This window comes from Nesoenas mayeri (assembly GCF_963082525.1).
Source record: "Nesoenas mayeri genome assembly, chromosome: 2".
In the NCBI taxonomy this organism is placed as follows: domain Eukaryota; kingdom Metazoa; phylum Chordata; class Aves; order Columbiformes; family Columbidae; genus Nesoenas; species Nesoenas mayeri.
Window position 1 is genome coordinate 102,369,967 of NC_137543.1, and position 24,227 is coordinate 102,394,193.

The following is a 24,227-nucleotide window of genomic DNA, read 5'->3' on the forward strand; positions in this document are numbered from 1 at the left end:
AGATATACGTACTCGTAGTGAGTATGGAAAGTGTACACTCGCAATCCTGCGAGAGTTAATTTACTTACACGTGCAAATGTGCACGGAATATTACACGTGCTTATGTGGAAGCATGGGAGGAAAATACACTCGCGATTGTGTGAGGGTAAGTTTATAATACGCTTGCAATCCTGCGAGGGTTAATTTACTTACATGTGCAAGGAATATTACACGTGCTTGTATTAAGCACGGAAAGTACGCGTTATAAATGAAGACAAGTCTTTGAGCCAATTAATTAATTTTATTGATTAAGCAAATTTAAAGCAAGCAGTAATTAGGCAAAACAGCGCTGGGTGACCGAGGGAAGCTCAGTTCCGCCACGGCACAAAACTCAACTTTTCGTATGTGCTTATATATGTTATACACTTGTTCACGCGCTGGGACACCCTGACGAGTTAGCTCCTGGTTGGCTAGTCGACAGTGAAAGATGTTGCTGGGTGTCGCTTGGTGTTTCTGCCTCTGGAGGTCTGTTATCTGTTACACCATCTGGGAGCTCTGTTATCTGTTGCACCATCCGGCCACTCTGTTATCTGTTGCACCATCCGGCCATTGGCTTGGTTGGGGTCCAGCATCCGGCTGTTGGCTTGGTTGGGGCCCGGCATCCGGCCATTGGCTTAACTACTATTTTTTTACAAAATATAATGAAACTTGCACAAACGCAATTACTTCTTACAATGATATGCATGATATGATTGAACCCTACTCAATTTGTTCAACAACCTTGACCATTATTTATTACAATTCCCCCCTTTCCTTTCGAGCATCTATTTGTTGATCAAATCGAGTTACCGCTTCTTGGGCTAGTAGGATCATTTCAGCTTCTTCATCAGTACCATATCTTTGTAGCAGCATAAGGTGTACCTGCTCTACACGGCTTTTAACTAGTCCTATAAGTCGATTTAGGATACATCACATCTTCTTGATGATATAATATCCTTGGAATAATGGTAACTGACATGCAATACTCTCGGGAACTGTTAAACACCTTTAAAGACACACATGGAGTAAGTCCCGTCCTGGAACATATCCATTTTGTTCCATTCGGGGGAATAATATATCTTGTGGTTTCATTAAGGCTCGGTATGATCTTACCACAAAGTGACCTCTTGGAATTTGGTACTTTACCTATACAAGTCCCTATCCCAGTTACATGTTGCATAGTTATCCCTCTTTACTGCTTTTCCCAAAGACACTGAATAGGCGCAGACTCCTTGCTTGTGGTATACAGACGATTATCCCCTATAGCTTCATAAAAAGGAGGATTAACGTTATAACACAACCAGCAACCAGTGGTTAGGTTGGGTTGAGTATAGTTTAGGGTTTGATAAGTAGCCCAGATAATTTCCCACAGAGGATTCAAAGATTCTGAGGCTTCAGTATTCAGAGATTTCAAGGCTTCAGTGACAGTTTCCTCTCTTACTATTATATTCTCATTTTCTACTGTCTTTGTTTCCCTGCCTAGAGGGGGAGGGGATTTTGCTACTAGATTGGGACCTATTGCTCGAAAGGTCGGTTTAACTTCTTCCTTCTTTATGATAAACATGCCTCCTCTTTCATTACCCGGCTGATAATACCGCATTCCCCAGGTTTTTCCAACAAGCCATCCATTATGTTCAGGATTTGTTATGTTCATGACTATGTATTTACAGTTGCCATCGGGTTCTAGTATCCCACGGCGAGCCAATTGCATCCCGCCCCCAAGTCACTTAGAGGAAATGCATCCTGGAGGTCCCATTCAATCTTTAAAAACTTATCCACATTGGCCTGAGGAATCTGCCAATTTGAAGCAATTGTTTCACACCCCCAGTAAGCGCAATAATAGTGTCCTGGGGTATTACAAAATGAGGGCCCTGTGCTAGGGCACATATAAAACCCCATTTCGTTAAGGCATGGCTTAACCTGAACTAATTGGCATAAGGTTGGAGTAAAAGAGGGTGACCCTGATGTGGTTTGTTGTTGTATTATCGTTTGGTCCTCCCATCGATAGAGGGTCCATTTAAAAGGTTGATGGGAACTCCCTTGGTTTATTGCTATTATTACCGGTAAGGTAAGGAGGATTAGGGAGAGTGACCCAGCCCTTAGTTGGCTGAAAATCAGCCAGTGGAGGTTCATTTTGTTGAGGGTTGTTCTGCTTAATGGAGCTGCTTTATTTTAGAAGTTTTCGGAGGCACTTGCCAATCCCCACAAGTATACCCCTCTGCCTTGCCCTGGGCCTACTCTGTTGCTTCAGAGTAGCCGGGTAAGTTATCTTCTCGGCAGCAGTTGTAGTCTTCAGGGAACTGCCTCCTGAATTCTCTTCTTGTTCTGTCACAACCCACTTTCTAATACTCAACCCAATAGGGCTATTTTCGAATACAAGGTTTTGGCCACTGTCCCGAATCCTCACAGGGTTTGGAACACTTCCTGTATCTTTTCTTACCAAAACGCTTCTTACAATTCCTCTTGGTTATTTCCCAAATGTCTGGACTTACAGTCCAAACAGAGGGTACCTGAATAGTTTTATTACACCCTATATCCCTAAGTTCTTCCTCTAATTGTGCAACAGTTTTGTACCAATCTCTTCTACAGTATTCGTAACTAGGATCCGTGCTATGTTCTCGTCCAGTGATTATTAATATCCTAATGGTATCTAAGGTTTTTCCCCATCACTCATTACACCATCATTCAACATAAGGAAACTTTTTCCACTGCTGCATCCCGCACCCATTACACACGCGACATACCCACGGATTGCATTGCTTACATACAGGACATGCGATGTGCAACTTCCATAATTCCTTACAATCGTCCATAAAAAGCCTGGTATCCAGGGCTATGCGTCACGTGTCTGTTTCCTCTTGAAGGTCAGCTTTAACTCATCCGGTTTCCCGGCGACTTCCCAGTCTGTGTGCAGAATAGGACCCTTTACTCGACTAGGTGTGTCCAACCTCTTTCCACGGTGCAGACTGCGGTATCTGTGGTGAGTAAAACAAGGAAAGGTCCCTCCCAGCGAGGGGTTAATGATGATTCCTTCCATGTTTTTATGAGTACTTGATCTCCTGGTTTAATACTATGTATTGCTATATCTAAAGGTGGTCTTTGAACCACCAGGCCTCGCTTTAACAGTTCTTGCCTCCTTTTCATGAGCTCTATAAGGTATTCTTGTAACATCTTTTCTTCCACTTTAGGGTGTTCTATTGGTTTCTTCAAATCATAGGGCACTCCATATAACATTTCAAAGGAGGAAAGTCCTGTATCAGCCCTCGGTTGTGTCCTTATGTTCAAGAGGGCTAAGGGGAGGCACTTCACCCAGCTCATTTTGGTCTCTATCCTCCAAAGTTTGCTTTATTAAGGTCTCATGTATTAATCCTTTACCTTGAGAATTCATTAGGCCCCTCTCTTCCCAAATTTTTCCGAACGTGTGAACTACCCCAAATGCATATTTAGAATCCGTAAATATTGTTCCTCTCTTATCTTTTAACAACTGTAATGCCCTCAATACTGCGAATAGTTCGCAGGCTTGTGCCGAGCAACTTATGTTAAGGGGACCCGATTCTTTAATTGTCCAACTGTTCCCGTCTATTATAGCGTATCCTGACTTCCTTTTCCCGTACACTACCCGCAATGATCCATCTACAAACAATTTTTCTCCACATAACAACTCCTCTTCCTCTAAATACTCCCTTATCTTGGTTTGATATTCTATTACCCTGATATAATCATGGGAAGGAGATTCACTCGGTTCCCCATACAAAAATTGGGCTGGATTCTGTAAATTAGTGGTTTCAAGCTCTAACTTAGGAGAGTGCAATAGGATTCCTTCATATTTCAGTAACCTAGCATTCGTAATCCACTTGCCAGCTTTCTGCTGTAATACCCCTCGTATATTATGAGGTGTGTATACCTTTAATTCTCCTCCCATAGTTATTTTCCCGACTTCTTCGACTAAGAGAGCAGTAGCAACTATGGCCTGTAAACAAGTAGGCCAGCCGCGACTAACTGGATCTAATAATTTGGAATAATATCCTATGGGTTTCTTTTTACTTGCCAATCTTCCAATTTTTCTAACTTCTTTCTAATATCCGGCCATGACTTCACCACAAACTGAGTTTTTAAAAGAGCTTGCCCAACCGGTGTCGTAGGGTCTATCCCAGAGTAAAGCTGCAAGCTCTTTCTTAATCTTTCTAACCATTCTGTGGGAGTCTCATCTTTCTTTTGTTGTTCATTAAAGGCTTTATTTATGTTCTGCCCTCGAGGGACCGATTCCTTAATCCGTTGTACGATTATAGTGCGGAGATCTCCCATATGGCCCCTGTGTTCCGGGTTTTGATTATCTCAATTAGGGCGCTGCTGGTTTCCCCAGACATACATACAATAATATACCATTTTCTCTTTACTCTTGTTTCTCGTGCAAAATGCACCTTCCCAATTTTTGAGCATAAGGCCCAATGGGGAATCTCGGGGAATATCTGGTGACCTCTCCTTGGGTCCCTTCCCCATGAGATCAGAGGGCTTGCTCTTCCTCTGTCCCATCTTCTGGAGTGCCTTCTTTCACACACACACACATCCCCCTCGTTCGTGGCTCACGCCCTCGCGGGCAATGAGAACCGCACTACTAGAGAGTCCCGCCCTGCCTTACGGCAGGGTCCACACTCGCTTCGCTTCTTCCCCAAAAAGGGGGGGGGGCGTCTCGTTCAAGCACACTCGAGGAAACCCACCCCAACCGAACGGAATCGCTTTCTATACTTACCCTCCCTGGGGTCTTCATCCGGTTCTTCGTGCACAAAGTTTTACGGGGCTTGATTCTTTTGCCTAATTACCTGAATTTAGGGTTCGGAGGTTAAGGTTTCGGGGTGATCCTTCGTCCACTCCAGGGCCGTCTGAAACTGGGACGGGGCGCCTCCCTGAAGTTTAGAAGTTCCTCCGAGAAATCCTTAATCCGAGTCACGGCACCAAAAATTGTTATAAATGAAGACAAGTCTTTGAGCCAATTAATTAATTTTATTGATTAAGCAAATTTAAAGCAAGCAGTAATTAGGCAAAACAGCGCTGGGTGACCGAGGGAAGCTCAGTTCCGCCACGGCACAAAACTCAACTTTTCGTATGTGCTTATATATGTTATACACTTGTTCACGCGCTGGGACACCCTGACGAGTTAACTCCTGGTTGGCTAGTCGACAGTGAAAGATGTTGCTAGGTGTCGCTTGGTGTTTCTGCCTCTGGAGTTCTGTTATCTGTTACACCATCTGGGAGCTCTGTTATCTGTTGCACCATCCGGCCATTGGCTTGGTTGGGGTCCGGCATCCGGCTGTTGGCTTGGTTGGGGCCCGGCATCCGGCCGTTGGCTTAACTACTATTTTTTTACAAAATATAATGAAACTTGCACAAACGCAATTACTTCTTACAATGATATGCATGATATGATTGAAACCTACTCGATTTGTTCAACAACCTTGACCATTATTTATTACAGTACGCGTGCAAATGTGCACGGAAAGTTACACGTGCAAATGTGCACGGAAAGTTACACGTGCAAATGTGCACAGAATGAAAATACACCTGTGATTCTGTGAGGATTAATTTATACATGTGCTCGTATTGAGCACAGAAAGTTACACGTGCATATGTGCACGGAATAGTATAAATATACTCGCAATTCTGCGAGAAGTTTTACTCACACCTGTGGCGGCAAGGCAAGCAGGGTCTCCATCCTGGGGAGGGGGGCTCTCGGCGGCAGCATCTTGCTCGTGCTCCGAGAGACCCGTGACAACGGGCGGAGTCTCGATGAGAATCCTGTTTTTATATTGGCTGATCAGATCTGCCTGTAAGCATTCTAGAAGCTTCTCTGCACCCCCACACTGGCTGTGGGTGCCCCTGAAGCCTCCAAACATCCCCCACACTGGCCGCAGGTGCCCAGCGGCTCACTGGCGCCTTGGCACTCCCTTCTCCTAATGGCCCTGGCCAGGGCTCTGGGGCCAAACAAAAGAAGCTGTTAGCCTCAAGTAGCAGAGGGAGAGGGAGATGTGCCTACTCCTTCCATACTGAAGGAGGGAGGGGGAGAGAGGGGGGTTTGCATTCTGCCACAGTATCTCACCACAACTTCCCAGACAAACCTTTTTTCTCCCTATGGGCCAGGCATGGAGCTGCACGCCAACTGCCTCACAGCAGGAGGATTTAAAACCTCAGACCTTGCTGCTTCATTTTACTACCAAGCCCCATAACTTGCTTGTGTTTTCGTTTCCTTTACAGGGATAACAACCCTCAGGTACATTTAGGAGGTAAAACAAGCTGCATGAGGAGCTTTAACACAACAGCATAGATCCCAAATTTTTCATAAAGAAACATTTAAAGCAGGAACATAAGCATCTAAAATGTTACAGTTTAGTCTATAGGGAATAAACATGAAAAGCAACATTTTTGGTTTAAAATTTCCCTTTACCCCCACTTACCCTCACTTGCTGCAGCATGACTTACCTGCCATCCCCATTCTCAGATGCTGAAATACCTCTTCTGATGTCCCCAGTACAACAGCATTCTGAATAGACTGAAAACTTACCCACCACAACAAAACAACCTCCAACTCTACACCCAGCCTGGGAGAGGGCCTTCAGGTCCCTATATAACCTGACCTCACAACCGGCAGCTGTTGGGGATTAAGTCCCAGAAAGTGAGGGTCAGCAGTAATTCACAATTACCACCTCAGAAAGGTGCTGGGAGGGAATGTGGAGCCAGAAAGCAGTAGGGGAGCACCACGGCCCCAGGGGAATGGGATCAGGGGCAGGACCAGGGCAGCCAGAGGTGCATATCCAGAGCAACCTTATCCCCTCTGGGGTGACCCTGCTGAGAGGTTCATGCCCTCTGGGTCTAAGGAGTGCTGGCAGAGGGGGAGTCAGACAATTCAGGGAGGAAATGAGAAGAAGTGAAGGTTCAGCAGATGTGTTACCCCTTACGTCACACAATGAGCATTAAAAACATGCCAGCCACAGATACTGCAAAGACAGACTAACTGGTGGCAGAAGTGAAGATTGGATGTGTGAACTAACAACTTGCTTCTGTAGATACACAATAGAGTGTAAAGCAATTTGATCAGAAACAAAATATTTATACAATATTTGGTGTAAATTCTGTAAATACACAAAATATATGATTTTATAAAATAATAAATTTTGAAGTGTCAGTACCAGCTATTCCAAACCAGAATTTTACATGTTCAGTAAATATTTAGAAATATTACTGAATTGATTTTACTTTTTAAATGTCTTTACCAGCGAGTCAAGAATAGGAATCATAAGGGAGGTTCTTACAAAATTCCATTCGCATCAAAACCAGCCAGTAGGTTTTAAGACATTAATCTGAAGTAGATGTAAATACAAACTGGCAAGGCAGAATAAGCTAAAGCTTGTGTCTAAATTAACTTTAAAGTATGCTACAGGTATCGATACAACAGTCAACACCAAAACCACCAAAAAGCTGCAAGAAGAGGATGACTTCGCTTTCTTTATTGAGCAACTCAACATGCTGCAGACCAGAACCTATAGGAAACACAAGATCAACAAGAGCTGAGAGTCTGTAGCTCCTGCAGCAACTCAAAAACTGTTGAGAGGATCAAGAAACACAACTTGGTTCTCAGATGCCCAAAATGTTTACAAGAACCAAAAGATATTAAGTGCTTGCTGCAACCAAAAGATACTGAACTGACTGAAGACAATCCTGAAAGCATAGATGTGCCTGCCAGGACACAGTGCATAGCAGAAAGAATTAGGTGTAACTATATGTTCTATTCTGAGTTCAAGATTTCATTATCCCAAGTTCACAGCTGGCTTCAACAGACTAAAAGCCTTTTGACCTTTTTATGATCAAAAGAAAAAGGAAAAAAGACTGACAATGCATAAAAGCTTTGGCAGAGTCTAGGTCCCACTACAATGAGAATATGCATTAGCAAAGCTTACCCCTTTATATGGTTATAATCTGGGGGTGAAAAGAGAAGATTTCAATGGATTCTTAAAACTACTACCACAGGCCCCAAAGCATGCCACAAAATTCTGGAGAGGTATATACTGTCTTTCCAATAGCCAGAACTGCAGTATTATGGGCAGTTCATTCAGTGAAATGACCTCATAGGTAATTTCCTCCTGCCCCCAAAAGCTAAAAACAACAGTTCATTCTGTGTTATTTTAAAAGACCAAAAAGCCCACAGTGGTGTTTGCTTCTTTTATTATGAAAGATACAAAACCACAGAGTGTAGTGAAGCTATCTTTAGAATCATGAACTTTTTTGAACCAACCTCCTATTTACATACACAAAATTCCTCAAGTGGAACAATATCAAATGTGAGACACATTATCAGAATATACCATAGATACAAGTTCAGAGATTTAATACCTCTGTTACTCTATACATGATTGTTACATGAGAAGTCAATTCCTACTTGTCTTACACAAGCATTTTGAATTAACCTATGAAACTACTCAAACAAAAATAAAGCAGAATCTGGTATCTGAATGGTTACTTTATAGATATAGTACAAAATAACAGAGCCAGGTTTTCAGCCAGGGTTAGTCTTCTCTCATGTCAAACTATTACTGATTTTTATTGACATCAAAGCAGAAATAGCTCAGGAGTCAAAAATGCACTGGTTTTCAGATCACTGATCAGTTATTAGGAAAAGCAAATATTTTTATTTATTTTTAAAAAAACTCTTCCCTCAAACAGGAAAGCCAAAAAAACCCACTGAGCTTGTGAGGACACATCACTTTGTATTGTTTTTAAGTGGAAATGACTACTGCTTAGTAAAATAAGGCACTTCTTCCTTTACATCAGGCCATTTCTCTAGTTTTTAGTTCAGCATCATTTTACACAGAGAAGTGATTTCAGCTATGCCATTTGTGACAGCAAAAGGGATATTGTTAAGAACTGTTGCTCTCCAAGCATGGATGGCCTCAACAATACCTTCTGGATTGCTTGAAGCCATGTCAAACAGTGAATATATGGCTGCCAGCTGCACGCCCCAGGGAACACCTGCAAAAAGTTAAGACAAATCAGCTTACAGAAACTTGGATATGCAGTAATGTTTTGGAGAAAACTGAATCTAAAGAAACCATTCAAGAGTCAGAATTAAAACACATCACAGTTGGGATGCCTAAAACGAGATGATAACCTGCCTATGAATTCCATAACATCTCATTTTATACTGTTAGAGCACTTTCCAGTTTTCTGAATTCAGTAGGTTTTGCATATTCAAAGGATATACAAGATTTAAGCATCTAGTGATTTGACTCTAGTTAAGGGTGATCAGACATGTATAAAAAGTCAGGTTTACATAGTCTAAAACAGATACAAACATGTCCTGAGTTGGAAGGGACCCACAAGGATCATCAAGTCCAACTCCTGTCCCTGCACAGGACAACCCCACAGTTCACACCATGTGTCTGAGGGCATTATCCAGTCTCTTCTTGAACACTGTCAGGCTTGGGGCCATGACACCTCCCTGGGGAGCTTGTTCCAGTGCTCCACCACCCTCTGGGTGAAGAACCTTTTCCTAATGTCCAACCTAAACCTCCCCCTGGCACACCTTCCTGCCATTCCCTCGGGTTCTGTCACTGGTTGCCAGAGAGAAGAGATCAGTACCTGCTCCTCCGCCTCCCCCTGTGAGGATGCTGTAGCTGCCATGAGGTCTCCCCTCCATCTCCTTCAGGCTGAACAAACCAAGTGACTTTAGCTGCTCCTCATACAGCTTCCTCTCCAAACCTTCACCAACTTCATAGCCCTCTCTGGACACTCTCCAGTAGCTTTATATTCTTTTGATCCTGTGGTGCCCAGAGCACAGTGCTCCAGGTGAGGCTGCACCAGGGCAGTGCAGTGTTTTGGCACATGTGTCTCAATTTGTGTGTGTTTTGTTCACACTGGCAAAACTTCGTATTGTGCACATTACGCTAAATTCCTCTAAATATACGTTACCTTCCTCTTTTGCATGCTGTACAAACACTCCAATTACAGAACTAATATTCTTCACTGCAGCAAGATATCCTTCCTTCAAACCTATTTGGCCCAAGCGACCTGAAAGAAAAAAAGGTTACTATGGATCTGACATTTAGATAGTCAACTTCCTAATTTTTAGACTTACTGATTGTCTGCTGAATTATCAACAGAAAATGCAAATTTCAATTACAAAAATTAGTCATTCTTGTTACTATGTTTCTTGAGAACAACAGTTGTCGTATTCCTTTTGTGACTAAAGACCCCAAGGCATTTTTCTACAGATGGAACCGATCTTCTGCAGGTTTACAATTTGTAAGTGTAAAACTCTCAAAGAATGCAATTTTTTTTTTAACAAACAATATTATATAGCCTACATACTGAAAATATCTTATTGAAACCCAAAGTTTATCTGTTTACCTTGAATGCCATCTAGATCCCAAATAAATAAACCTAACTTAAAACTGCAAGAAGAGCTATCATGTTGCATATAAAACCTTATTTTATACACTTTGCTATAAAGCATATGTAGCTGTAGATTATTTCATTTTAAATGCGTAAAACATGTTGATATTTGTTATCACAAAATCAGAGTAACATATCTCAAAACTTAATTACATGCTTTCCACAGGCTGACAAACAGAAAAAATATCTGCATAGATTTGTAAAAGTTTGGCTTTTAAGGTAAAAATTTTTGAAGAAAGTGAAAAAAAAAAATCAAGATTAAAAAAAATGCAAAAATACGTCAATTCACTTTCCAGGCAGGCTGAAACTTTCAAAGTACATACTTACATAAAGCAGAAGCTGAGCCAGGAAATTATATTACTTACCTATTAACCTTAGTGTCAATGCTATAACACTATCAGGAATGGAGAGAGCAGTTTCATGTCCCTTTCTCTTCTTTGCCCATTTATCCATAGAAGGCCAAAGCACTTTGCTGTGAAAGACAAATGAATTTGAAAACCTGACACTGCATGAAGAGGTGGTACAATATTTATATAATAATGAATGCAAATGGTTCTTCTGTTTACCATGTATTTCATGGCTCCACTTGCATCTTTAGGTCACCTTCTAGAGAAACTCATAATATTCCAAGCATCCCCAAATCTGAGTAATGTAAAGATGGTTTTAAACCCAAGCAATCAAAACTAGCTTTCTGGAGAAATCATTCCTGTTCCGAATAGTATTCCTGGTCATCTTCCATTCATTTCCCTGCAACATTCTGCATCTCTACCTAAAGTCAAGGACTTACTCTACTGACTTAATAAATGTATATGAAATTGCATTACTTTCAAATGTCATGTTGATATGTTATACAAGCTTCTTATATGGCTGAAAATTCACAGTTTGCGTGTTACAAGTAGGATCTGATGCTTCTTTTTAAACCTGAAAGAACCTGAGATAAGACTTTTTTCATCCTTAAAATTATGCTTATAGACCTAGTTACCTATTATCATCACAACTCCACATGGACAATCAACTCTATATGGCTTTAGTTAAAATGACATACCTTTCACTGAAGATTATTTGTATTCATTTTAGAAGTATTTCACTAAAAATAACTTCTTTAGTATTTGAAAGCATGTAACTTGTATAAAAGACTTGACTATGATTGTAAGCTGTTTGTGTTTACTTTATACTCAATGATTATATTATGTCATAGTTAAACAAATGCCATATTTTTTGAAATTCTACTAGGTTATACGACCTCTACATGAAAATAAGGACTACCAGATCAGTATAGGTATCAAAATGAAATCTTTCAAACCAAGTTAGGTATGGTAGCAGTCCATGCATTTAATCTAAGTATTATAATGATTTTCAAATTAAAATCAGACTGAAATCAGGATAGTACACAAATGAGTATGGTTACATTTCACTTTCAGCACATCAAAAGTTCCACCCTCATCTTCTAGTGATGAGGGGGAGGGGAATCCCAACAATTAAGTTCATAGGAAGACAAGAATTTTGCTTCATTGACAAACAATCCATCTCAAGATCTTTCGCAATTTTCCCTATATAGCTATTTTAAAAGCAATTGTTTATTAGAACGGTTCCATAAAATTCGACATTGACTCATCAACTGCTCATTTTGTCTTAAAATAAGGCACACACCCACTAGTCCAGGTCTCAGGTTAAAACACCTCCATTTCTAAGTATTTATGCAATGTTTTATTATGTTAGAAGCTAAGTCAAAATGTCTCAAATTTGGGGGGAAAAAAACCAAACAAACACGAAAACAATCCACAAAAAAAAACCCACAGAGAAAATTGCCACAATACCTTATAACATTGTCATGTGTCCAATCCCATTTCAGATGACAGCAGAGTAGATCAATAGCAAATATGTACTGCCAAGCATTGTCACTCAGATCTTCTCCATATTGCTCACTCAGTTGAAGTTCTACTTTTGGACATGACTGCATTTCTGAAAGCAGGTTTGAGACCATAACACCAGCATCTAAAGAGGAACTCTGGAATTTTAGAAGGTGGTTATCTTAATGCATGAAAAGTTACCAACTCAGAACCAAACTCTTTACATATATTTGATTCTGATTGTTCACAGCATCTTGCACCATAAATTCAACTTTCAGTATGACTTAACACAAACAAAAACTAAAATCTTCAAGTAGTCAGTATTTTTCTTGATGCTTATATGAAAAGAAGAGTTTGGGAAAAAAAAAAACCTCAACAAAACCCAGAAACCCTACACCCACTCTCCTCTCTCCTACAATGTGGGGATTTTTGTTTCTCTCAATGAAGCTTTAAGGTCAGAAGAGTGTTTTCCAATGCAAGAAGATTAGACTAATCCTGCTCACTGTTTTGTTTTTAATTATTTGCTGTTTCTGAGATTGTTAGAGTTTATTGTTCATCATGGGCTAATTTCCAAGCAAGTACTTTCCCTAGTCGAGGTAGTAATAACTGAAAACATGTCATCTGAAGTAATTCTGCTAATGAAATAGCTAAGGCAAGCAAGGAAATTTAAAAGCAAACATTCTTTGTATATCTGATTTATTAAGAAAAATGTCTAAGCTTATCACACAAACACAGTAGATGCTAAGCATTTCTTCTCAGTACAAAAGCTCATAAAACTGGCAAGTTCTGCAATGGTGCAAGCCACTAAAATCGCATACTTTGACCAAGAACTAAATACCCATTCCACATGAGCTTTACTTTCATAAGTAGAATAATCTTCTAATAAAATTATATTTATAACAGACTGTCGACCACAATCCACTTGAAATATGCCCTTGTACTTCCACCTAAGTAAAAAACATCTTACAGATAGGATGATGTCTTCTGCTATGTCCAATATAGAAATTCCTGAGCTCTTTCTCTCCAGCTGCAGCAGCTCTCATATTGCATAGAGATTCATAAAGTAAGTAGGTAGCGTGAGTGCACAGAATTAATTTTTCCAAGAACATTTACTGAGATATATTTATGTGCATCTCTGTTGGCATGAGATTGAAAACTGTCACCCGATAGAATGGAGAATACAAATTATTTGCTAAACAGGGATTGCAGCACAGCATAACTCTGAATACCAGAGCTTAATGCTACACCACTACTATGATTTAATAAAAAAGAAATATACACAAATCCATGCCCTCTTAATGCACTCCACTGTAAACCTGCACTAAACCAGGAGATTTATAAGAGCTGTAATTCCAGTGGTACCACATTAAATCAAGGGCTGGTTTTAGACCCCAAAAAAACCCTCCAAATCATCAGCGGGTACAACACCTAAAGGCTATGCTGACAGCAGTAAGCCTAGCTGCAGTCTCCAAAGCAGTTGTGGAGCAGCATGTTAGACCAGGGAATAGGTGAGCTACGAATCAAGATGATTTTGTTCACTTGATATTTACAGAACTATAGCATTTCCATCAAGCAAGCCTGGGAGTGTCAAACCCATTTTCACCAGGGGCCACATCAGCCCAGCAGTTGCCTTCAAAGTGAGGCTGATGTGGCCCCTGGTGAAAATGAGTTTGACACCCCTGATACAAGGTTTTCAAAATAACTGGGGCCCTAGCCCTTAAGCAAATACACAAACCTGTGATAAATGAATACTTACAGTCTCCCTCACATAAGTAAAAAGAGACAGGCTCATCTTAAAATTAACTGTGATAAACCATTACCTAGTACACAGAGAACTATGAAAGACAGACAAACCCAATACATATTAAAACCTCCCAACAAAACAAAACATCTCAAAGAACATCAAAGTCACAGTTCCACAGAAGGGCAGAATTCCCTAGCCTAAGAACATTCCAGTCAAAGTTTAAAACCAACATTTACTTTTAATATTTAATAGAGGGATTAGTATTTAAAGAGGAAAACAAGAAAAGTGTTGTGTTCTAGTATGGTCTAGACAACCACAGGAAAAAAAGCCTGAAGCAGCACTAGTTGTGCAATTGCACAAAGTCCATGGGAGACTCACAGGGTATGTTCACACCCTTCATCAGAAGTAAGCTGCCTGATTCAATTCAGTCAGCAAAAAGACCAATAATGACAGAAACTGATACTGACAATGAAAGCATTTGTTACCTGTTCCCAGTTGAGACAAGCACTCAAACAGGCCAACATCTCATTGTTCGCACTCTGCCTGACAACTAATTGCATAGCTTTGTTAATTGCACCTTGGAAGACAAATATGTCAGACCATACATTTGTGATAAACAAAACCAATTTTTCTGAGTCCGGAAAGTCTAAGGAAAAGAAGAGAGAACAAAGTAAGTTTTTAGCATTTAAAAACAAACAAAAAACCATACTCAGGCATTAAAAGCTAGTACACTCTTCAGCAAGATAACTCAGGATGAAGGCATAAAAGTCATGTAAAAACTGCAGGCCAGAGAAGTGCAGTCATACTAGAGTATCTCAGTCCTGAGATTAAATAAGAAAAAAAAGACCCGAGACAAAAAAACATCCCCTCCCTAAGCCACTTCATTGTAATTTCACTCTTTTAAGGAAAAAAAAAAAAGCTTCACTGGACTTTGCTGTGTAACAACAGTGGAAAAGGACCTTTTCTTTCACATTTTGAGGTTAGTCTCCTTTCATTCTACTTACTGCACTTTAGTTCACTAAAGAGTGTGGGTTTGGAGCACTGAAACCAGATTCTTTTAGGATGAAATGAAACTGGAAGATGCACTCCAGAAGCCTGCCTAATACACTCCAATCACAAATGAGCAATCTGATCATTGGATCAAACTAGAGCTAGTTCAAATGAAAAAATAATCCTGATGTGTAATAATGTGAAAATCAGGTCTTCAGTACCAATTCACAGTATTTGCTAACACCTTGCACCCATACACCTATGAAATCTACATGATAAAAAAAGAAAAAAAACCCCAAACCTTTGCAAAGAGGTTTCCTACAATTCATATACAAAATCTGATATTGCTCAGAAATTTTCCCAGGCTCCATCAGGGAAATTACACAAGTTGTGAGTGTATGTTAATGATTCATGTCAAAATTTGTTAATTCCATAGACACAATAAAGTGTGCTACTGATACAATTGAAAAACCTCAGAGCAAGTATCTGACAACCATATATCCAGAACTATATGAGCAAGACAGGACAGAGTTCCAGGCCATCAAAAGGAAGCTAACAGATCCTTCTGAACATCAAAGCAGAGATATTCAAGGCAAAATATTAAGATAAAACATGGGTGTGTAGACTGTAAGCAATAAAAAGTACACTGGACTAAGTTAGAAGTAGGTATTACTTTCATGCATGAAATATTAATACAATACTGCAATACTGAAACACTTGTCACTATAAAAAGCAAAAAAAACCCAAAGATAACTGCTAAGATAAATGTGTCTTCTCTCTTCACTTCAGCATAACTTCTACATTTCTAGAAAGATCTTAAGAACTAGAAAGCATATGAAAATATATCAAATCAAGAAGCTTTAATGGATTCACTGAGCATAAAAACTCATGGAGTTCCACCCAGTGTCTTGGATGGACCTTCTTCACTCTGAAGCCTCTCATCATAGAAGAATGAACTTTTTTTTTTTTTTTTTTGTCAGAATGAGGACAGTTGCTAAACTAGAATTGTCTACATGTTGCAACTTTAATTGCCTGCCCATGAATTTGAAACACTTAAAAGAGATGATGCAAGGCTAATGAACTGGTACTGACTGTTGATAGTCAATTTGGCAATTGTGTAGTTGGCACACAGCTCACACTTGTGTTGCCATAATTCTGATGGGAATTAATATGTGAAGCTACATGAAAGAGAAAACCCTAAAATAAAAGCATTGTAATAAAATCAAAATAAATGAATTAAAACAAAACCAAAACACACAGCCCTTAAGACAGGTTTACACTCAAAAGATAACAATAAAACCATGGAACAACCACAACAGGAATTTCTGCAATTCAAAGTATAGAGTAGAAAATCATTCAACAAAAATCTGGATTTAGTTACTGAAGTTTGGACCTTATCCAGAAAGAAGAAAGGAAAAAAAGGGGAATGTACCAAGGTACCACAAAACTAAATGGTTAATTGTTAATTTAGACTAAGGAAAGATCTATGGCAAGTAATAGTTTCTGACATGGTACAGTATTAAAATGATTAACAAGAAAAATATGAAAGGGGAGTTATGATGGACTGTATGTAGGACAGAAAAACAGATAAGAAACTAGGAATTCCAAAAAGAACTCAAGCAAAAAAAAAAAAAATCCTCCAAAACCAAAAATACTCCAACCCAACAAAAAAATTAATTAAGAACAAAATAAAACTATAATCCTTAATCAGATAAAAAAGGAAGAAAAAAAAAAAGAAAAAAGCCAGGGATGTTATATTGAACATAAATACTAACTGAAGCAGTCAAAATCATAGCATTTTGCTCCTCAGTGCTCCCTAATTTATGTTATTTTAATTTGAAATACAGATACCACTATACTGTTTTAAGCCCTGGATGGCTCAGTATTTTCAAACTAAGTGAAGTCTTTCCAGAACTATGGCAGACTCTTAACTTAGTACAGTGATAGTATGTATATATTACCTTTGTCACCAGGAACAAAAGGAAGCGGGGAGAGAAAGGAAACCAAAACAAAAAAAACCTCTCAACAAAGCAAGACTTGGGATAATTGGAAGTAATACAACTGTAAGGAGGACATATTGTACAAATGAGCTGGCAAGGTGCTGTCCAACTCCTGACACTATTTTAAGCCAACACAGGTTTTTAAATGCGACTTGGTTATGAATCAGTGCTTACTCAGTTAAAGAAAGAAAATACTCATAAGCAAAAAGTACAAAATTCCCTGGAATCACATTATAATTTTGGAGATGCTGAGGCAAAAATGAAAGTACAAAGTAACCTAAATATTTCTTCAGAAAAAATAGTAGACTACTAAGAGCACAGGTCGTCACCAAACTGAGACACAGATGTGGAGGAATTGTGAGAAAGGAAAATTCTTCTAGAACAGAAAAAAAGTTCTAAGGAACTTTCACAGGATTTTTGTTCACTTTTACAAACATAAGAATTCTGGAACACCACAGCAGACACACAGCATATTTAAGATAGAAGACCGCTAAGCCATACTATACCTTCCTTAAGCAGGCTATAGCAGAAAAGGCGGGCTCTTTCCAAATCTCCCAACTGTCGACAAATTCCTATATAGACTCGACATAGAGCCTGATTGAAATTGTAATTTGTGGCATTCTTCTGAGCCTTGAGTTTATTGAGAATAGCATGTAACAAGGACTCTGCTAAATGCTATAAGGCACAAAACATATTGTTAGACTATTATATCCTTGAGAAAGTTTGATACATTTTAGTAGTATGACAAGTAAAAAGAACTACTATCTTATTTTCAAGAATACTGTTCGCATACATATAAAAATGCATAAAAGTAAACAAGAGGCAACCAGTAAAAGAAAAAAGAGTGAAGAACAACTTCCCAGCATAAACATGTCTTCAACAGATGCAGGATAGTACTACTATTCTTTAAATACAAATCCTTTAGTTATGTAATTAAAAGCTATCTTCTTTAAACAAAAAATGGAGAGAAATAATGACAGATAGAAGAACCTCAATAGCCTAATCAGAGCAAATAGAGCACCTTGACTTGGCTACTCCCAGAGCTGTCAGAGGAGGACAAACAGCCCATTGTCCAGGTGTGAGACTTACTAGATTAGTCAACAGCAGAGTCTCTCCCTAGATGACCTTACACACTATAGGAGGTAGGGAGGGGGTGTTACTGTCTACAGTAACATGAGACTTGATATGACATGCAACAAAGGAGAATATTTGGATTGTCCAAGACTTACTATAGGATGTTTAGAAAGGAGGGCTAGAAGTGGAGAGTAGAAAGAGAGGCTTAGCAGCCAGGTGCTGGAGAGGCCACAGGTTTAGAATAGGTAGACACCAGGAGTCTTGTGTGCTGGCTTCATGAGCAACCAGAATCTGAAAGCCCAAAGGTCTGAGGGACAGATGCAGGTAAGGCCATAGGTCTGGACCAGCTACTGGAGGGACATGTGTTTTCTTCTGTGTCTGTAAGTCTGTCTTTGCATGACACAAGTGGGGAGAACAGGAGCCACCTACTGGGTATACTGAGTGTCTAATGTTAGCTACTGGAGGGATCCATACTGTCTGTATATGTGTGTATGTATTTTCCACTACTAGGCTTTCACCCTCATCAGCCAGAGAAGGGAACAAGATCAGGCGCACATGTGCCTGTTAGGAGTATGTACTCGGCCTTGCCACTGGCTGGACCTGGAAACACAAAGCTGCCGCAGCCTTACTTCTATGAAGTTACCAGATTTGGCAACTGCTGACAAAGATGTCCCAAGAACTTGGCAGCAACTTTTGTGGAGAACTTAGTTATATCTAAGAACTGAAACAGGGCAAAATGCTACCATGCTATCAATTGGTGAATTCCTCTCCTGCAGACTACAAAATATCTATGAGAAAGACAGCAATCAAAGTGAATTTTTTCAACACTGATGCTGTCAGTACTGAGAAACAGAGTACTGAAAGATTTTTCCAATAAACTTCATTTGAACGACATGATGGAGAATAATAAAGGTAAACATGGCATGAAAGGGTATGCCACTACTTTATATACAACACTGTTTATCTTATTTAATTGAAAAAATGTAATTGAACCTCACACTTTTTAAAGGAACTCCTTCTACAATTGTTAATGATACCCACTACAAAAAATTCTGCAAAAATAGTGTTTTATGCATACATCAGGAAAACAAATGTATTTTGAAAAGCAGTTTTGCATCTTGGACACCACTGAACAGTAATTTCTTGTGAATTTCTATATTTTCTTAAGTTATACAAGTTTAGATGTCTGATAACCTTTAAAGACTTCAGCACGGCAGATTGCATGAACAACTGAGAACTCAAATACTACATACTTATACTCTTTTCACCTGCACCAAAGTCATTGTTAAAACACAAAATTAAAAATCTATGCTACTTACCTTGTTTTTCATACCAAACTCATAGATAACTTCTTTCTCTTCATCTCGCATTACTGGAATCTTTGAGATATTGCTGACATACACATGACCTTTAATAACTGGTAACAAGTCAAAACAGGATTCAGCAATTTTCTTCAATGCCAAAGAAACTTTCTGGCAGCCAGGATCAATAACCGTCTTTACTGATAGGGATGCTTCTAAACTGGAACTGTGTCCTGAATCACCAGTTTCACAGCTTTTGTCATATAAAGCCTCCTGCATTTCAGAGATTTTATTTTTAGTATTTCCAACAGCAGCAATATCACTGGGCTCCAGCTTTGGTGGTTCACTATCCAACCTCAGTCTCTTTGCACTTCTTGGCATAGACATAGGCAATAGTGTCTGTTCTTCAACATCATTTGATGAGCTTGAAAACAATTGCTGATTTTGCACATCTTTTCCTTGATCTTTGCTACTGTCAGATTTCAAATTGCTCCCAGTTTTAACAAAAGCAGTTGATGTAGATGCAATTGCTTTGAACCCGCTTATTTGAGCCACAGGCCCTGGCAAACTTTGGCTGTCTGGAAAAGCACATCGGTTAAGCTGAATATTTCCTCTCAGAATGTTTAGTGTCCTTGCCCTTGCAGACAGCTCCGGATACATAGTGTCCAATATTTTCACAGAGTTCTCTGGAGGAGCAAGGGGAGCAACGCTATCAGCTGCAAACAGAGGAAATCTTCCTGGGACCGGAAGTGCGTGCTTTGGAATGGAAGTACAAAATTTCAAAGGTGACGAGCAAATCCTTCTACCTGTTCCCATTTCTGAGGATGAGGGAGGAGAAAATAAAAGAGCAGATTTTGATGTTGTAGTATCTGTTAACGGAGACATGAGAGGAGGCATGGGAGTATCACGTAGTGGAGATATAAGGTCATCAAGAGGGGAAAGCAAAGAGGATCGACCAGTAGAAGACAATACTGGGGACACAGTACATGCACCTTTTGGAGGAGTAGCAACCAAAGGCAGTAGCAAGGGGGGCAAAGGAGGACCCATCTCTTGCCTAATTTTATTTATAGTCTCGGATGAGCATTTTGTTGGCATAGAAGTATCAGCATTTGCAAGTACTGGATGAGTTAGTTTAACTTTGAGAGTCTTTGTTTTTCCTTTATCTTGAAACAGCCTCTTTGATAGCTTGGGATGCCTTACTTGGGCAGCTGTCTTGGTTGAAACAGTCAAGATTTCAGATGGTTCTTGTTCTTTGCATTCCAATTTATTGCTTTTTTTGAGTGCAACATCCTCACAAGATTCTGACTCCAACATAGATAGCTTCTCAAATACTGGTTTTTGTGCCTCAGAAGGCTGCCTGTGTGACTGACAATTGCACTCTACATCAGATAGGGCTAGATTTGGAAGATATTTGACTTCTTTTTTTTTCCTACTGTTACCGTCTAGGATAACACCAGTGATATTTTCTCCTACGTTGCAAGCAGTGCAAGTTTTACTATTATTATTATATTCTTCAAACACTGAGACCCCCATATAAACACTGTGTAGTAGACTTTGCTCCACATTTGACTGAAGTTTTTCAGAATCATTTTCTAAGAAATTACCAAGTGCTAACATTCTTGTATTTAATTTACTGTTTTTTACAGTTGGTCTGCAAGTTTCTGAAAATCTGGTTAACATCTGGCATAGTGGTAATCTATTTTTTGAAGCATTTGGCATCACAAGGCTTTCTTTTGATGTCCCAGTTTTTAACAGACTTTCCTCACTGTCATTGAAGCATCCAGCTCTGTTAGAATCTACTATGCATTTATTAGCACCCTCGGTATTTTCAGAGGTTATTAGTACACACTCTCTTTTGCAAGAGAGAGAGTCTTCAGGATAACCCTCCCCAGCCACACTTGACAACTCATTTGCAGTATCTGGAAAGGTGTTTGTTTCACAATGTATATCTATATCCATCACAGTGTCTGCTTTTAGATGACCGACTGTCAAAATATTTCCTGGGTGCACTGTTGAATGAAGTTCACAGATGTGGCAATCAGAATCAGCAATTGCAGCAGTTTCCACAGCACCCACTACAATTGTCCTGGAAGCTCTCAGTTCTTTTCTGAACATGGGAACACATTCAGAATACTTCACATTCCTAACTTTTTGTACAGAACAGGCTTTCTCTTCAGATTCATTGCTCTGCTCTGGCATATCAAAATCATTTTTAGACCTTTTTATAGTATTTTTCCCAGATGCCTCAAAACTAGTTAATTCTTTGCTTTCTCCTCCAGATATTAGTGAACCAGTTCTAGAAGGATCTGTTGTAACCTCCCACATAGAAGTCCTGCATCCTGATTCTTGACAATCAAACTTTTGAAGAAAAGTACTCTTACTGTAAGAGTTTGCATCTAAGATCTGTGACTTAACAGATGCATGAGGTTCTTTATTCACTGGCTGTTCCTTCTCATCTGGAATTTTCACTTCATTTTTGTGCACATATTCCCTCTCAGGGCAGTCCAGCTCTTTGCACATGTTGCCTTTTTCAGCAGACAGGACCTCAGCACCCTCTTCCAAGCTTTCTGAAGAACAGTTAAGTGTAGTACCCGTAACACAATTTTTATCTCTTTTGTTTTTCCATGTATGGGAAAAAGCAGCCTTTTCTCTGAAATCAGTTTCGACAAAACCAACAGCTTTCTGAAGACTGAAATTTAGATCAGAAGGTATGGTGGATTCCAAGCTGATTCCCACTTGCACAGAAGAATCTGTTTCTTCAGTATTTATACAGACCATCTCCAAGTCCCCTTGGGTAGAAAAAGTCAAGCCACTATTAAAATCCATTTCTGAAGTAGGCTGGCAGATGATCTCAGAAGTATTATTTTTCTTCACAACATTCTCTTCCCACTTAAGTGAACAGGAACAAATCTCAGTCACCAATTCCTTGCTTTGTTTATTTAATTCCCCTTTTACTTCATTGCATTTAACATTTTCGGTTACCAATAACTGATTCAGAGGTTTTGCAAACTGTGACTGAGAAGTAAGATTACTTTCTGCTAATACTGATTCAATCATATCCATTCTTTCTAACATGTCACTGCTTTCCTCTCCAAAATCTTCTATATTAACTTTTGATTCAGGCTCTTTAGATTCAAAGCCTCTAAACTTTTGAGTTTTGGACAACTGACATTCTAATATACTACACAGGTTTTGAGGTTGTTCCATTTCACTTTTAGGTACACTGCTTTCTGCATCAATAATGCATCTCATCTTTGGTAGTGCAAATATACTTTCCAAGTCTGACTTCCCTTGTGATAAATTATTACTATTTTCTTCCTGGTATGGTTTGCCTTTTAGATGTCCCCTCTCCTTTCTATGTACTAACTTTCCATTTTCTGCACTATGGAGTAGCTCTGACGATTCAGAGATTTCTAGAACACTTTCTCTGTTAAATTTCACGGCTAGATCAACACTCTCAGGTCTGGTTACATTCATGCCTTCGATTTTGAGCTGTTCATCACCTTTTGGAAAGGCTGACAAAACAGTCCTCTCCACACCTACATTTTTGTCTACATCATCCATAGACAATGAATTTCTGATTCCTTCAATAGCAGATACAGTTAAGTAATGTCTAGAGACTTTAACAGCCCCTGTTTCACATTCGCTGTCCGCTTCATCTTTTATTGTTTGCACACATTTTTTCTCCAGAATCTCTTCACTGTCATGCTTTAGTTCAGAGCACTGGGAGTGTGCAGAGATCTCAATAGCTCCAGTGTCTGCCTCAGTCTCCATAATTATTCCCTCCGCATCATACTGTGTTGTTAAGTCTTCAAGACACTCCACTTCACAGAAGGATTTTGAGCTACTGAAATCAGACAATACATTTTCAAAGAGCTCTCTCTTATTACTTGCCTCTGCACAGAGTCTTTCTACCTGTACTGCAGCTTTTATTTCCTTTCCAATTATCACTTGGTTTATGTTTTCCCCTGCATCACTTGCCATATTAGTTACTTTGACTACATTTTTTGATTCATTTTCAACCACTTCATTCTGTATCAACACATCAGACTTCTCCTCAGAATCTTCACCTTGAAGCAAAATGCATTGCTCAGGTGGCAAATGAGTAGCATTTGGAGGAACAGATACTGCCCTGGGGGTTTCTCTCTCTGATAATCCATCTCTTTCTGCTTTTATTAATTCACCATGCTTTTCATGTGTATCCTTGTAACTACCAGTTCTAATAAAGATTACATTCTCCTCTGTTTGTTCTACCTCACTACATTTTTCCATCTGATTCTGAGGCTTGAAACTGTGTAATATGGAATCAGCTGAAGAACCTCCCCCTTCACTGTGCATGTCCTCACTCTGTCTTTTCTGTTCTTCAACAGCTTTCAATTCATGTACTGTTGCTTCAGCTAGTTCTCTCTTCTTAGTTTCCATATTCTCAGACTTCTCCAAACAATCTTTGTCAGTTTCCATGTTTGTAGTTAAAGTAGCAGCTTCAGCTTGCTTTGTTTCAGCATCTCTCTCCTCCTTGCTTGACATCTTTGGACCGATAAGAACTTTTTTTTCATTCCAACTCAGGTTACATGAGATTTCTGCATCAAGACCACACTCACATGATTTGCTTTGTCTGTTGCACTCCTCATTGAGGCTGAAGACATTACAACTCTGATGCTGAACTTGGTGTTCTTGTAGAATAACCTCCACTGCAGAAGCACTCCAATCAACTTCTTGGTCGCTGGAGCCTGTGACTTCTCCAAACAATGTATCCTTTAATGTAAAATACAAAGTTAATATTCCAAAGCCTGGTATCAGTTTTAAGATC

General features: G+C 39.4%; 1 protein-coding gene and 1 long non-coding RNA gene across 9 annotated transcripts in view; both read right to left on the reverse strand.

The window, feature by feature from the left end:
• Positions 1–217: 217 nt before the first annotated feature.
• LOC308037280 lies at positions 218–6,672 on the reverse strand. Of its 3 annotated transcripts, none has more exons than XR_013921782.1 (4): positions 6,493–6,672; positions 5,697–5,811; positions 4,769–5,368; positions 218–3,021 (listed from the first exon to the last, which is right to left on the reverse strand). It is a non-coding gene; the product is annotated as an uncharacterized lncRNA (long non-coding RNA). The 3 variants fall into 3 exon arrangements; XR_013921783.1 differs by having other exon boundaries at positions 4,769–5,371; positions 6,493–6,671; XR_013921784.1 differs by having other exon boundaries at positions 218–2,993; positions 4,769–5,371; positions 6,493–6,669.
• Positions 6,673–8,099: 1,427 nt separating this feature from the next.
• Positions 8,100–24,227, reverse strand: part of ICE1 (interactor of little elongation complex ELL subunit 1) — a 39,762-nt gene continuing 23,634 nt past the window's right edge. For 3 of the 6 annotated variants that reach the window (XM_080338581.1, XM_080338582.1, XM_080338583.1), the window contains 7 exons: positions 19,436–24,172; positions 17,549–17,717; positions 14,538–14,698; positions 12,276–12,466; positions 10,824–10,930; positions 9,976–10,074; positions 8,100–9,036 (listed from right to left, as the gene is read on the reverse strand). In XM_080338581.1, coding sequence (XP_080194707.1) covers positions 8,855–9,036; positions 9,976–10,074; positions 10,824–10,930; positions 12,276–12,466; positions 14,538–14,698; positions 17,549–17,717; positions 19,436–24,172 — 5,646 coding nt within the window. In that variant the 3' untranslated portion in view covers positions 8,100–8,854. Of the gene's footprint in view, positions 9,037–9,975; positions 10,075–10,823; positions 10,931–12,275; positions 12,467–14,537; positions 14,699–17,548; positions 17,718–19,435; positions 24,173–24,227 lie in introns of those variants that run through there. The other 3 variants (XM_080338584.1, XR_013921726.1, XR_013921725.1) reach the window with 3 other exon arrangements.